Source organism: Echeneis naucrates, chromosome 17, assembly GCF_900963305.1.
Source record: "Echeneis naucrates chromosome 17, fEcheNa1.1, whole genome shotgun sequence".
Classification (NCBI taxonomy): domain Eukaryota; kingdom Metazoa; phylum Chordata; class Actinopteri; order Carangiformes; family Echeneidae; genus Echeneis; species Echeneis naucrates.
This window is the reverse complement of record NC_042527.1, coordinates 3,572,998-3,589,442: the sequence shown is the minus strand read 5'-3', so window position 1 is coordinate 3,589,442 and position 16,445 is coordinate 3,572,998. Positions and strand designations below refer to the sequence as shown.

The 16,445-nt window shown below is 40.7% G+C and overlaps 1 protein-coding gene across 1 annotated transcript in view; it reads right to left on the bottom strand.

Moving 5' to 3' along the window:
* astn1 (astrotactin 1) overlaps nt 1-16,445 on the bottom strand; it is a 402,459-nt gene that overhangs the window by 274,939 nt on the left and 111,075 nt on the right. The window contains exons 7-9 of the mRNA XM_029524898.1: nt 13,816-13,965; nt 12,021-12,170; nt 6,347-6,514 (exon numbers count right to left, since the gene is read on the bottom strand). Of these exons, the coding sequence (XP_029380758.1) occupies nt 6,347-6,514; nt 12,021-12,170; nt 13,816-13,965 (468 nt within the window). The remainder of the gene's footprint in view (nt 1-6,346; nt 6,515-12,020; nt 12,171-13,815; nt 13,966-16,445) is intronic.

The window sequence follows — 16,445 nt, the reverse complement described above, 5'->3', positions numbered from 1 at the left end:
AGATAAAGGAATCATTGAGTATGTTTTGCCTCCATTAGGGGCTGCAAACAATTTTTAATAATTGCAAAAAGTGCCGATCCAAACGAAATCCTTGCAGAAGGATGAATTATCCACTGTTCCCAGCAGTCTGCCATTGATAGAAACAGCTTGAAAATCTCACATGCCGAGCTACAATCAACATAACCTAAACTGAGAGCGGTGCTAAGCAGTGTGACTTGATCCAGATGCGATCTGATGTAAACAAATGGGCTGGCTACTACAGCGGTGGTGCATTGAGCTTTCATTTTGATTTTCAGGGATTCAGTGAGGTTCATCTTCAATAATTCATCAGCTTTCACTGCATTTGTGGGACAGCGCAAAATAAACCTCAACTCTTATTATATTAAACTTGTGTTTTGACATCAGCAGCTGGAACCCCAGGACACTAAAATTAGACACGGAGAGTTCGAGCTAGGGAATGTTACAAAAATTGGTGGGAGAATATTTCAGATTTGGACCATATATATATATATATATATATATATATATGTAACATTCCCTAGCTCGAACTGTCCATGTCTAATTATATATATATATATATATATATTTATATACAGCAAATTGATTTACATGTGGGAAAAACAAAGCTGCACTTACAGAGGCCATTTCTTTTTGTTCCCTACTGTAAAACGTTGTATTTCCATTATTATCTCCAGAGATTATATCTATTCACCCACCTCTGTTTGTTTGTTGGTTTGTTTATTCGTCTGGAGGATTAGGCAATAACTATTGAACTGAAGCCTCTGACAGCCAAATGCATGATTGTTTGGTTTGTCTAGTACCCCTGAAACAGCTTTTATTTAGATCCAGTCTGAATGTTTTTCCTCTTTTAGATGTGGAGCACAACTACAAATCATGATTTAATTTCGGTAAATAGGGAACATTTATGATTACCTGCCACCACTCCTGTTTTTCCCAACAGCCTTCCTTATCTTAACGTAATCAGCCTTTTGTTTTGTTGTTTCTCCTGAGAAACTCTCGTAATTGGCATGGCCCTCAACCTTGATTATAAATAATTGCCAATACACTGAGCCATACATTTTATGTTTGTCTGTCATCCAAATTTCCTGGTTGGCAAGAGCAACACAGACACAAACGCAACCTAGATTCAAGTGGTGTGTGCAGGCAGGCAGCACTCTGCTAACTAACGGATGGCCTTTTTATTAATACACCTACATAAACATGCAAACATGGTACAAGTATCCTTTATAATGCTGTGTCATTTTAAGGAAAAAAACCTATTTGGAAAAATGTTTAAAAGTAAACAGTGATGGGTGGTTGAGGTGAGGTCTGTCTGTTGTCTATGTCTATTGTGTCACATTTTCTAATAACACCTTCTGCTAAGATTAACTGACCTGGTGGGCTTTAAATGTAAAGATGAAATTGAATCTTACTGCCCTCCTGTACTGACTGTGCATTTGTATGTTTAGTAAGCAGCTGGTGGCTGATTCTTCCATTTACATCATGACATCGAGGCTCGTAGGCTGAGAAGAAATTAAACATGTTTTCGCCTGTAGAGGGTCATTAGAGGTTTTATGTATTAGCAGTTACTGCATCTACAGAATGACCTGCAGCTGCTGTAGAGTATGATTCCAATCAGACCTGACATCCTAAAACGTGTAAAACATGCATATCTTGTACTGAATGTCAAAAACGTCGTCATTACATTACCAGTACATTGAAGAAAACAGCAAGTGTCACTTTGTGATGAGCTCAGATGGGAAGGGATGTGTTCAGGTGCTCTGTCTTTCAGTTTCACTTCACGAGGGCCATGATGCTTTGGTTGTAATGAACCCAGAATTTCAGCATTTAAAAGCATTGCTTGGTCTTTGAAGGCGCCAACTTAAGTCAGTTTGCTATACACGGCACATGACATTCATGTTCACACTGACACGGATGAATTCATCAGTCTAATCATCATCTCCACTTGCCTTCTTCTCACCTTTCTGTCAGCCCTCTCCCAGCTGCATTCCCACCGTCTGACCTTCTCTACCAAGTTACATGCATAATTGCAAATGCTAATTAGTAACACAAATCAGCATGCTATCCACTAACACTTAATTGTGTGATAAGCGTGATTTGAGTCCGGGTCTAAAAGTGTCAAGGTGTACCAACATTAGCCATGCAGCTCCCACTCCCCAGACCCCACTCCCACACACCACAAAATTACTGAAAGAATCTTTCTCTGGGCAGCTTCCTGGCTTAAGTGCATCTAATAATAAAAAAACAAAACAAAAAACAAAACAAAACAATATGTATTAGTTACTGTGTTGACTTGCATGGTGAGTGATACAGAGCTTGTTAAACAACAAGATGTTCTATAACTGCTTTTTATCAGCACACTATTCTCATATAGGCATACAACATAAAAGTCGGACTACGATGCATTCAATAGATTTTATATAGTTATTCAATGCTTGTGTTTCATGATTTCTTCTTGTTTGTCCGCGTTTTGGTAGCATCCTCATTGACAAAAAGATTGTAAATTCTGTTCTTTGTGCGCTTCAGACCTGGGCTGTGGTCAGAAAGTCTTCTATGATTTTGAAGATTTCTAGGTGAGTGAAATGACCCAGAAGTATCGAGGCATCAGCCATGATAAGAGGTAGTCCAGTTCTCTACATCATAAGGAAATGAATGTCAGTACATCCCATCTTATCTCCTTTAGCACAGGATATACTGGCTCTTTGAAAAGGAAGGAAGAAAATGCTGTATAATTGCATTATAATTGCATTATTCCACAGACATTTAAAATGACAGTTTCACCTCAGGAGATAGGCATTCATTAACAACCATGAGCGTAAACCCATGAGTATGGATTTCTCCACTTTAAAATCCAGTAAGGAGTCATTACAGAGAGCCTGCACATCATCATCATTGCCATAAACATAACAATCTGTTCATGAATGTCATTTCAAAACTGACTCATTGAAAAATTGAAAAATTCTTTCAATTAAATAAAATTCCTGTCTGTACTAAAACTACACAAAAACATCAAAATTCTGTCTCCTACTAAGTTGTTTTTATAGAATTTTTGTTTTCTTGTGCTATGCACTTATTTTCTTTCATTTTACCTTGGGCCAGTGTGTCAAACCTGTTGCTTTGAGATTGTTGCGCAAATCTTCCATGTGTTACAATTAAAGTTGGTTTAAAAGCGGAAAATCCAATGCTAAAGTGTAGCTTGTCCTTGTGTTGATATGACCTTGCTTTCCTTGACCTCTTAAAACTTTCCACAGAGGTCAAGGAAAAACACTAAAGAAACTACAGGCCAGATCAGACTTGCCCAGCACGTATCATGTAATGCATTCTTTAACGAGCACTTGGGAGTCCTGACATTACAGCTCTTTCAAGATCCCTGCTATTGCACATTTGTCATAAACATCTTGTTTAGATATTCAGCTGATGAACCCTTTGGCCGAGATACAAAGTGTGACAGCAGACATGAGTTGTGTTTTCATTTTTCAGTCAGGAAGAAAAACTGATATGATGTGTCATCAATCAGTTATTGACATTTGGCTTTTCTTTACCATTTCACCAGCATAATTTATCAGTTGTTTCGGACAGGCCATCAAGCTTATATTTATCACTGCAACCCAGAATTAATCTCTGCAGGTACAGCGCAAAATTTCCTGCGCAAGACAAAACTATATGTGACGCAACTGATGAGAGAAATAGATGAGAAAAAAACCAACCGGCTACCAACTGAATTGAACGCAACTGAACTTGGGTTTGTCAAAGACGTTTCACCTCCTCCTTCGCCTCTCGGACTCAGCAAGGATCCAAAGATAGGTTACCACACACTCACAAAAGCAACCTGGTATATGCAGTCCAGTGCAGTGAGCAATGTCAGGACCTATATATTGGTGAAACCAAACAACCGTTAAACCATTAAACGCATGGCACAACACAGAAGGGCCACCTCCTCAGTTCCAGTTTCAGCTGTCTATTTAACCTTAAAGGAAAAGGCACACTCCTTTGAGGACAGCAATGTTAAAATCTTTGACATGGAGGACAGATGGTTTGAAAAAGGGGTAAAAGAAGCCATCTATGTAAAAGTGGAGAAAACTTCTCTAAACAGGGGTCTGTGACACCACCTATCTCCCATCTATAATGCTGCCCTGTCAACCTTACCAAGGAGAATTAACAACGCAGCCTCCAACAACTGCTTCCCAAAACTGACCTCATGCGACTCCAACAACCATGAATGTCTTTCACCAGCGGGCTGACATGACTCCTAACAACGGCTGTTCACTGGAGGCCTAACATGAATATCAACGGTCAGTGAAACTCCACTAATGAGCTACTGGTCACCAGGGGCTGTGTGAACACTCCCACAGAGCTTAATACCTGGGTCCAATTCCTCTGTTGGTCAGACTAGTGAGGACTAGTCATGATGCGTTACGAACTGATGATGTCCCTTGGATAAGAGGCAAAACGTCTTTAACAAACCTTAAATTCAATCGATTATATTGTTGACCGGATATGACTATGACCTAGATGGATGAGAATATACACAGACATGAGAAAAACCTGGAAAGTTTGTCTGTGTTGTTAGATGCCTGGCCTATGTGTTAAAAAAAAAAAAAAAAACAAGCTGTTTAAGATGAAGCTGACACTATGTAAATGTCCACATTGGTAGCTGAGTATTATTTTCAAAAAAATGCGGCACTGCTCTTTAACATCAACATGACAAATAGAAAATGTCAGGTCTTTGTGTAATTGATCGGCTTCAAACACAGCCCCTCTGGAGAAAAACAGGTCAGGCTCTGCAGGCAATCTATTTCCTGTTTCAGGCCCTGCAGCACGAGTGAGCATAATCGTGTTTGCACCTGTAAATAAAAAAAAAAAAGAAGAAAAAGAAGAACAGAAAAGGAGGAGCATTTTCTTACGAAAGATTTAGTGCCACTGCTTTCAGCCAATGGTGGGGTGACACGTGCGGACACTGCAAGATCTGAAGGCATTTTACAGGACTGGCGCTCTGCAGTGGCAAAACACCTGGAATGTCTGTGTTTGCTGCCTGCAGCGGTGAGTGTTCAAGTGTGTTCTATAATGCTTCCATCAAGCACAAGTTCCAGTTTCACAGGCATCTTTTCAGTTGGTAGTCTGTCAATACAGTGACAGAAGAAAAGAATCAAATCAAATTAGATTTCTTTGTATAGTGCCAAATCATAACAAAGTTACATGATTAGTTGACAGCCTGCAGCTGCCTCCAGAGGTGGAAAGTTACTGCCTAATGCTAATATATAATATATAATATAACTGAAGGCAAACTGGACGACATACTTACTCATCCGGCAACAACTGCCATGCACTGGTATTACATTAAGGGATGAGCCATCTGGTTAGCATGCTCTTTGCAGTAGAGATCTCTTGAATACAATAAATGGAGGTCATGACATCATCACCGAAGCTCCCTCAGTCACTCCTGATCATGTTACTTCATTTTCAACCATTTAAATCATCGTACCTTTAGCAACTGTTTACTTAGAGGTCCAGAAAAAAGGTTCCATCATTCTCTACTTATCAAGAGCTGTTCTCCGATGGTGAAAAACAACGTGGGTGTTCATTAAGTTCTCATCTTCTCTTCCAATTGACCTCCATGGACAGAATTATGATGAAAGTCAGATGTCTACAAATCCGGAAATAGGAGGTTCAAGCCAGTAAGTCTTCTAAAACACACCAGTATCCTACTTTTATCTTTCGTGCTTGAGAAATGCTGACATTTTAAATGCTTGACCTTTGCATGCCACTGTACATTTTCCTTTTACTTGCCACAGCATATTTTCATATTGCCACGTTATTATCTAATGTTGCATTTAGCTCACCCTCTGCCATTGTCAGTGTCATCGTTCTCAAATGTTTTTACTTGACGAAAAAGGATAAACGTCCCCTGGTCTGTTTGTTTCATATCTATGCTTGTCTCAACTCTTGCAAGCCTCAGCAGGTGTGGGAGCTTTTGTTCCCTGAGGTTGTTCTTAAGACAAAATGCTTCTAACCAGATTTGCTGCAGCTTCACAGCTCACTTGGGAGAAGCCACTGCTTTATAGGCTAAAATCAGGGGGGCAAAGATTTCTGCATAGCAAACACTTTAAATTGCACAAAAAAAAAAAAAAAAAAAAAAAAAAAAAAACTTGAGAATGACTGCACAAATCTGCCAGATGTGCACTGCAATTTTAAAAGTAAACCTTTGCAGGCCAGAGGTGAATGTATGCCATGTACCTGGGTAAATGCAGCACTAAATATCTGGTTTCGTTAGCAACACAGATAAAGCACAGCACTCACACTCGAGTCTGTCATTCTCCTGGCTTACCTGTCTCTTGGTCACACTGGTGCTCGCAGGGGTCCAGGAGGCGTCGTCCGCACAGTTCATTGACCCAGGGCCCACTGGCATTCTGCTGGTAGTACAACAAGATCTGGGCGGGGTTCAACCAATCTGAAGCATCCAACTGGCTTCCCTGCAGCAGAATGAACCTTGATCCTGAAGATGGAGGACAGAGGGAGGAGGGAATGCGAAGACACAGCAGAGGGAAGAAATGAAGGTAGAAGAGACGTGTTGGCACAGAAGCACAGGGTTGTAGATGGTTAATGAATAAATGGGAGGTGGAGAGACAGGGAAGAATTTCAATTTCCTCTGCCACTGGAAGCATCCCTTCCCATAAGTTAAATAAAGGAGAAAAAAAACAAAACAAAACAAAAAAACCCTTGATTAAAAAAAAAAATTGGATGGATCTTCATCCGCTTATCTGGGGTCCGGTCGCAGGCTAAGGCTTCTTAACTAACTAAAATACTACTATGTTCACACACTGAAGCAGCAGCAATAATAATGCTGTTTGCTTTTGTTTTTATCTATAACCAAGGGCAGGAGGATGATGCATGCCTTTGGAGGCCTTCTGTTTTAATTGGTGATTTGAACACAGATGGTGTTGCCTGTCCTGCAAAACTTGCACCCAGATCGGTGTTGCGTTCACTTCTCCCTCAGAGTTATTTGTCTCAGTGTTCCTGGTAAATCCTGCAATCTTTTTAACTTGCAAACAAAGAGGACTGATTTATAAAGCAAAATGATCATTGATTTTTTTTTCTTCCAAATACTTTTTTTGATTGAAATTCAAGAAATATGCCTTCAAAACTGTTTCCAAATCTTTTTATTTTTATTTTTATTGGAACCTATTGTCTCTTTCTCTCAAATCTTGTTTTTGGTTGAATTTGGTTGCTATTTGATTTAATAATACAGAGACAAATGTTACTCCACATGTGCCTGGGGTAGAATGGACATACCTCAGAGCAAGTCTCTGAAAGAGGGGAAGTGTTCTATTTTAGAGCCAAGAATAAAAAAAACAAAACAAGCAGGCTAAGATACCAAAGTAAGTGACACAACAGATTACCTTACAACTATTATGCTAAATGTTTTCACAGATTTTGATAGTGAGAAATGAAGAATACGGTAGAATATGATTGAATACGTGCCAACCTGCAACAAACGATTCTACATGTTGGGATTTTAGTTCAGTTTAGTTAGAACTGTCTTTGAGGAGGTTCCTGAAAGTTGGGGTTCCAACATCCAGGAACCTCAGACAACGCCGGTCTAGACTGAGATTGCTTTCTTTGCAGGGATTGTGATGACACAATATTCATGAAGGAGCATACAGCTGAAGGACTGAGTTGATGTAGATGGAGCAAACTCTGAAGTCACTTCGAAGGGAAACATTATTGACTTTTATCCAAGCGACCGTGGTTAGTCGATGAGAAGCTGAGTGATGTGCACTTGTGGACTGATTGAAGTCAAGAGGGGCTGCTGCGTTCCGGACCATGTGTATGGATTTCACTGAGCTATTTGTCAAGTAGCTGAAGTAAGAGACACCCGAGACCTATACCAAGGGCTGCATGGTGTACTGAGTCACATAGGCCTCATTTTCCTGATGTTATATAGGACAAAGCATCATGACTGAAACACATATGCAAGCTGATCAGAGAAGGACACTTCAACACGAGAGTCAGGTTTTCTTGTGCCCTTAGTCGGGGATGAAGAAGCGATTTTGGATGTTGACATCATGCCAGAGAGGCTGATTGGCTGGGATGGAGTTAAATCAGTCTTGGAGGCGTTTAGTCCAAAGCGGCAGAGACCCACAATCAGACAGGGGTGTTGTCAGGCAACACTGGCCGGTACAACTGGGTGTCATTAGCTGTAAGAGAATCCATGCAAGCAGATGTTGAACATATCGAAGGACATGCAAGCATCTCTGTTCCGGCTACAGATTTTGTGAAAAAGCTTCCTACTGGTGGAGTGTGAAATTGCATAATGGACAAATATAGCGTGTTACTTGCTCAGTCAGTGACTTCATATATACATACATTCCATTCAGCTGTGTTTAGGATCTGGGCCATAGAGGTTAAATTAGATACAATCAGACCAGATGGTAACTTGGCCCAAATTCAAGGTGTGTAATAAAAATTAGTCTGAATTTATTCAAGCTACTCTACAAGTAACAGTCTCACTAATGTCACCAAAGATTGTGTTTCAGTGCAGCTTTGAAAGACGTTTAATACATTCCATCTAATTTTGAAGTGTATGTATATATATACGTTTGTTGAGGATTCTCCTGCTGTAGGGGGACAGTGGCATTAATGTGTCTGTTTTATTTCAAACCTCTCTACTTATGCTTTAATTGCCATGCTGTTGAAGGGTGCATCATAAAATGCTTGTTTCCTTTAAATGGTGTAATCACCGAGTGCTCTTAAAGTGTCCATTGTCGGGGTTTGCAGCGCTAAAGCTGTCATGTCAGAATTAAGACTCTTCCTGAAGAGAGCCAATCAAAACAGAGATGAAGACGTGCAGGCGAAATGTTCCCTCGTCAGTTTGGGACTGTCTGGAGAAGGACACCGAGTTATCTGCTGTGTGATTGATGTGATTTGGCAGTGAGACTGATTGACCAAAGGCCTCACTATTTGCATGCACGGTATACACTGGACATTCGCTAACCCAGGCATATTGAATGACTTCCTGGCAGGCTCTGCGCGCCCTACTTAGAGCCATCTTTTTTGATGGGCCCTTTAAAACTAGAGCACACTCTGCAAACGACTGGGCACATCTTTTTTGCTTAATTGCGGAGAGTTGTAAAAACTGCTTCGGGAAACTTTCAAACATAAAATACCAATCAGCCACGATTCTGCTTTTATGACACATTTTATTTCTTGTTTGATCTCTGGTCGGGGGAGTCATATTTTTGTTTCCACACGATGAAGTGGATTCTGACACTAAAATTAATGGTTTGTTTATATTTTCAAAAGGGATGGATCTAAGTGACCTCTGACCATATATATCTATCTCTCTCTATATTGTTGGGGAAGGACAGTGTCCAGAGGCCTTGTTTCTGGCCTTGACTCTGTTCATGACAGTTCAGTATGAGAGTCAGATCATCAGGACCTTCTCTAGCTGCAATCAAGATAAAACAAGAAGTAGAAGATATCTGGGGTGCCAGGAAAGAGAACAACACCACACACACACACACAGCATTGCATAATCACCATGGTTGAAGTTCAAGAAAAGGGTGAAGGCTATCCACACAATACACACACAGCCTGTCTTTGGTGTAAGAATGCATTGCACATGTTGTGTGGTTGGTTTTTCTGTCTCTGACTACGTTGTTAGAAGGGCTGATGTGAATAAAGAGATTCCCCATCTGACTCGGATTACCTGATCCTTTTTTTCCACGTATTTCTGCCACAACAATATATAGCGAGAGAGATAGATATTTATTCTGGAAACATGGCGGCATCGTGATTAGTACACTAAGGAGGCCACAGGTTCAGTTCCCGGCAAGGCCTGAGTGGTTTCATAGCTGATTGAAGTAAAAGTAAACTTAACACGAGATATGAATGTAGATATTTATGAGTGTGATACCAAAGCAGTGGAAAAAACATTTAAAGAAGTGTCACACTTCAAGTTTCACACTAAAAACTATAAAATGACTCAATTACTTATTTTATAATGTAGTTGTTATTTACTATCCTATCTAGCAGCAGAGGACACATTCACTTTATAGTGGTCTCTGGTGTCTCCCAGCAACTTGACATTTCAGCCAGACAACATCTCCAAATAGTTTGTTGCAGAAAGAATATGACAAAAACATTAATTGACCACCGAAGTTTTCTGCCAAAAAATCAGTTCAACAGTTCTGTTTTAATGTTTCTAACTTTGGCAGGTTTTTTGCACCTTTACAGCATTTTGCACCCAGAAGAAATAAACATAACACATAAAATCACAACTGCTTTTACCTACTAAAATTGCAAACATACTCAATGAAGCATTCTGAGAGTTGAAGTTTTAGTGTTTTAATTGCAGACATGTTGCAAAGGCTGTCTGGGTAAAATAGACTGATCTACAGACTTAGGAGCAAAGTCGGTTGATTCTTTTGGAGGTTCTTACGTTGTCTGCTCTGTCCTGTTTTTTTTTTTTTTTTTAACACCATTTTTGTTCTGATCCCATCCCTGTTTCTTCTTGGTCCATTCAATGGGAGAATCCATTGTTTTGGCCAATGACTACTGTGGTTTTTTAATCACACTAGTGACTAGTGTCATTAAGCATGCAGCCAGTTGGTGGGTCGAAAAAATCTCAGCAACTTTCAGATAAATTGACATTTGTACAAACGTTCATGGTTCCCGTAGGATGACTCCTAATGCCTTTGGTGATTCCCTTGACTTTTTCTCTAATGCCACCACAAGCTTGACATTTGTGGATTTAAGCGGCCGGTCACACAGAAGATTGCTTCCTGTCTGCTGCATTTGTATTTTTCAACATTCTCTGACTCCCATATGCAACAGGGTGAGTGAAATGTGACTGAGGTTTCCTGTGGCCAATTTTCCTAGCTGTTGTTGGCATGAGCAGGTTACGTACCGTATACTGCTCGCCCTTCAAAATTGTTTTATCATGCGTGATAATAGAAACCCATAAACACAGAATGCAATCTGAAATAAAATCCCATTTCTGTATTTCTACTTCAGACCGTCTCCAAGTTGGTCGCACAAAAAAGTTTCTTCTGTCCTTTTTTATATATACTAGTGCTAGACATTGTTATCCCGCATAAGAACACAAACATCTCCAGTTGATTACTTCCCCTGAGGTGAAAGGCAAGAAGAGAGGTGTGACTCTACATTTCTGTGTCTTCTCTTCACCATATTTAAAAGCAGGCATATGCACAGCTGTTGGCATTAATAGCTTATTTCCCCTGTGGTGGAATCCAGATTTTCATCTGATTCACTGTGACATCAAATCAAGTCTGATGAGATTGTGGAGACATTTATGGAAACATTCTAAATCGATCCCAGGTTTGTAATTCAACAGGCGAATTCACCATCTTTCATCTCTCCTTTCAAAGTTCCCACCTTGGACGCCTCCCTGGAATTTTAATATCTCCTTGGCAGGCCAGTGTATACCAGCAGAAAGCAGCAGCTCTACGAATCAAATCAGACTTCCAGATGATAGATGAGTGGGCCTAGTCACAGTCTATAATATATCTGGACTACCAGCTCACTCCTGTGACAGCTGAGAAATACCAATGAACCAGTGGGAGCCACAGTGATATTTTTTTCTTTCGTCCGGTGCTACATTGAAATACATAAGTGAGATGGCTCAACATATCACAAAGTACACCGGGTCTGATGTAGGGGGCTTTCTGTGGGTGGCCAGCACAACTTGGCTTTAATGTGCTACGATGCTTTGAGGCCACGTCTGTAGTGCAGTGTCACGTGGGAAAACCGGGAAGCAGGCACGGGGGGGTCAACCTGATATTTACCTTTGTCTTTCTGAGAGCAAAGCAAATCAGCATCTCGACCATGAAGCGCGGACAATCGGCTCGGGAGATGTAGCGAGTCGAATTCTCCGGAGAATGGCAGAAAAAAATGCCAGCTCAGCCCCATGGGGCTTTCAGCACCCACAAAGGTAATTGGTATGGGCAGTGTTATGCGGGATTAACAATCCGGAGCCTTACCATCAGCGATGAGGTGCTCCGGCACATGTAGGATAACTCGGACCGAGAGGCTGCATGAGAGGTGAGAGGTGTAAACCAGGCCAATCAAACAGCTGATGACGCTGATCAGAGTCAGGGTGGTCTTGTTGATGGGGCTTCGGGGGGAACCTGCTGGTGAGAAAGGAAAAATACACAGGGAGGGAGTTGGGGGGAGGTGGGAAAGGGAAAAATAAGATATGTGAGGCACTTTATTTTCTACTTTATTTTACCACACCACACATGCACACAGCCACACAAACATATGTATACACAGCCTACGGAGGATGTAGTTTTACAAACGGGCCAAAAAAGAAATGGGTTTAGCACCCATGAAAAGGACCTTTGTATCAAAATCCCCAGGCCTTTGGGAGGTTTAGAGCAGGCAGGGCTCAGTGGCTCAGAAATCAGGTTTACTTTTGGATGGTGTTAACGTCCACGGTGGGATGTGGAGGGGGAAAAAAAGTGACATGACCCGCTATTAAAAAAAAAGAAAAAGTTCAAAGGTTGTTTGTAAACCTTCCTTCTTTCATTCTTTCCTCCGCTCTTCCTCACTGGTAGATCAAGAGCGCTTCCCTTATCTCTTTTGCTGCAGAGCACAAAACAGAAAGTGTTGAACATGACCTCATACCCAAAGGGCCATGCATACATGCAGAGATACACACAGACACAAAATCCCTGTGACCTCGACTATAGCCAGTCACGCTTTGTTTAAAGAGGTTTTTTTTGTTTTTTTTATCCACCAACAGAATAGCTTTAGATTACATTGCCACTTTGAAATTTCTCTGGCAGCCCTGGCTTTTTTAAAAGCTTCCCAAGGCAAGCCTTCAAACAAAAGTCAAAGTAAAAACTGACCTACCCAATTAAGGATAAAGTTTGTTTATTATATGAAGTAGCTGGATGGGGAGCATCATATTCCTTTTGTAATTTGTATTTTCAAAAGTTTCCGATGTGTGATAACACTTATCACTTATCTTCAGCAGTCATTTTGACTATGGCACGAAATTATATTTTCATTCTTCTGTCATCATCCCGCCCCCTTTTGTCAGCCCTAATGAATCATCCTTTTTCCTCTGGATCTAAACAACGTAGTTAGGGTAGCGCTGCAGCCATTTTATTCTATTCTTAAACCTCTAATTAAAGGTGTTGGCCACACTTCTGGAGGCACTGCTGTGTTTGTGACACCTGTGCACATCACGGGGGAACAATTGGCTTGGAGGCATTGTGAAGGCTTGTAACACCCTCTGACAGCAGCTATTATTTTGAGGGAATTGTTTCTTTTTTTCCACCCCCCACCTTCTCTATCTCTCATCCACACCCCATTAATGTACATCAAAGCTGCAAGGATATAGCATGCTGACAGAAATAGCGTGTTGCACCACTTCACTCTGGCAGCATTTGCAAAGGATTTCCCGTAGAAATAATATTTGTGTTCAATATTATTTCAAAATGCGGTGCTTATCACATCACATGATCTAAGTGATATTGAAATATTCTACACGGAGAGCCTCTGATCTCATCATCTTGTTTGATTACAGTCAACAAGATTGTATGCAGATGCACTGAGATCAGTTCACATGCTCACAGACCACTCTGAACACTATGCCTACTTAAATATATACATTTCCTTCAAGAGTCAAACGTCATGAGCACACGCACACAACACTGGAGATATCCATTTTCCGTATTCACTGGAAAGGTTACTTGTCATGCGTCGTGGCGATGGTAATACCATCAGACGGCGGGATTAACTGTCTGTAGGTGTATGAGTCCTCCTTACCCCCAGAGCCCCACGCGCTGTTGGCGTTACCATTTCTCATACCTCGACTCCGGCGGCGACTGCGGTTTGGGTCGGTGTAAAAAGCCAGCTGAGGCTCACTGTCTGCCTCCGTCCCAGAGTCCCCGTCTGGGTTCAAGAAAGTTGAACCCGCTGTTGGATTCACACACACACACACACACACACACACACACACACACACACATACACACGCACAAACATGCACACAAAACACTTACAGTGAAATAAAATAAAAGCTCCAGACTTGCGTTGGGGAATTTTGGCCTTGCTAAGAAGGCAACAAGAAAAGACCAGAGGATGAACCCACTGCTGGATTGCGTGCAGAAATAGATCAGTGCACTAAAGTTTTCTCAGTAATTGAAAAGTGGGTTAATGGAGATGAAAGCCAAGAAGAAAAGTGTCATTTTCCATAGAAGAGGTTCTGAAATGACTTTTTCCCCTGTGTGTTGGTTTAAGATTAGTGATATCATTTAACAACCGGGGTTCACTGTTGTAGCTCTTTGTTTGGACTGGAAGAAGACCTCTCATGACTTTCCTGCAGAAAATGCAGCAACATTATTGTAAATGCAGCTTTTCAAGTACAATTGGATAGGTCTTTTTAACTTCTCTGTGAGAAGACACTGGTAACGTGAGCAGATCGCTGCTCACCTTGAGCTGTGAATTTGAGGGCCTGTGTGGTGCGCTGTTTGCAGACAAAACCTTTCACAGATGATCCAAATATCAGCGATGCAAGTGAACACATAATCTAATTCAAGGTCTGAGCCTATCGAAAAGTCTTCATATTATTAATAGAGATGCAGGGAAAGAAAGTCTTTCATTATGTGCTGAACACAAACACAAGCAGTGAGGAAACGCTACAAATATGAGAAGACACATGTTGGATGAATGGACTTTCAATTTGAAGGATTGAATCAAATTTCAAATCTTTGATCTCTTTATGTTGAAAGCGCTATGCTGTGGCTTTAGCAGTGTTGGAGAAGAAATCTATGTGACTAGCAAAATAGAATTTAAGGACTTAAATTAATTTCAGCAGAATCACTGAGGCTGCTTGTGGGGATGAATATGAACCTTATAAACCTTGGAAACCTTTAACATTCTACTTCATTGATTCTAGAGCTCCTACTCTACCATACCATATTTTCTAACAGACTGTAAACTCCATCCAAGAAGGCCGCGCTGTTTGGAGTCAGTGTTGAGAAAAGAGTAGATGAAACAAGCATGTTTCATTAATAGGTTCTAAGCTGGGGTGTAAAGTTTGTTAAGGAAGTGTCCAAATCTGCTTTTGATAATTTAAAGGTGGTTGACAAGTCAAATGGATGGTTCAAAGGATTTGTATGCTCACTCTTGCTGTGTCTTTTAACGCAACCCCCCACATTCACTGGGTAAAATGGGATTAGTGCCTCAAGTTTTAAGAAAGCAAATCCACATATTCTATCTCTCACCTTCAGAGGCACTCAAACACACCTACCAGTGCCGTCTGAGTCGTGCTGTTCAGAGTTTGTATGTATGTGCTGTGCACCACCAGCCCATAGAGGCCCATGTATATCTTGAGAATGTACCAAAGATATTCTGCACCACTGATGTCAAAGAAGATATTCCTTCACCTCTGGCTGCCTCAAGATAACAGTATACCTGTCCGGTTGCGTCAAACTTCAGTGTTTAGTGTCGTATTTCTAACTTTTTCAGCCACTTAAGGACTACTTAACCACTAAGATAGCACTTATGGGCCATCTAATCACCAAACATCCCCACAAGCATTGTTGTTTGCTTCTTTAGTTGCACTGTGGTGAATTTTGAGGAAAAGTCTGTTGTTGTTTTTATTAATTTGTTTGTTTTGTTTTTCTGTTGCATTTTGATGTTTTTATTCAATAGGTCAAATGAAAAATTATAAAAGCACAGAGTCGTGCCACCTCGGAATCAAACCGAGGCTGTCAAAATATTGAACAATGCTCCTGATCTACTCGGCCTGACAACATTAAAATTAAACTGAACGCTCGTCTGTTGAGGTTTTAGTTGCTTGTTTTGATTTTCATCCCTTGTCAGTGTTTGAAAGTTATCAGGCCGCAGACAACTGGAGACATTTAGCTCAGTCCCACAGCAGGCTAACTCTCACCTAACTGTTAGTTCTCTGTTTTCCTTCTAATGTCACCTGACCATTTTTTGACAGATGCCATCAATCACAAAGTGTCAACTGATGCACCCTAAGCAGTAGTTTCTTTTAAAGGCTGACATCATAAGCAACAATTAAACATAATATCTTAAATAAGTTACTTGTGCCATACCACACTGTGAGAAATGCTCAGTTTCGGGGGTATTAATCCTTAATGTTTGATTACAATGGAGCTGTAGTGTTTTCTATTTCACCTTCCTGGGTTTTGTAGAGTTATGTGTCAAAAAGAGAAGACATAAGAAAAATAATGTCACTGGCCGGAAGAGCAGTGACATAAACTAAGCAAGCCGATTTCTTGTGAGTACACTCGATGCTTCTTTTTTTCCTCGTGCGACTTAAAATGATTGCACTGCTTTGAAAATTCACTTTTATTGGAATTAATTTGAATATGACTTAAAGTGATCGGATTGAACGTGAGCTATGTACTGCCTCTCACACCGTT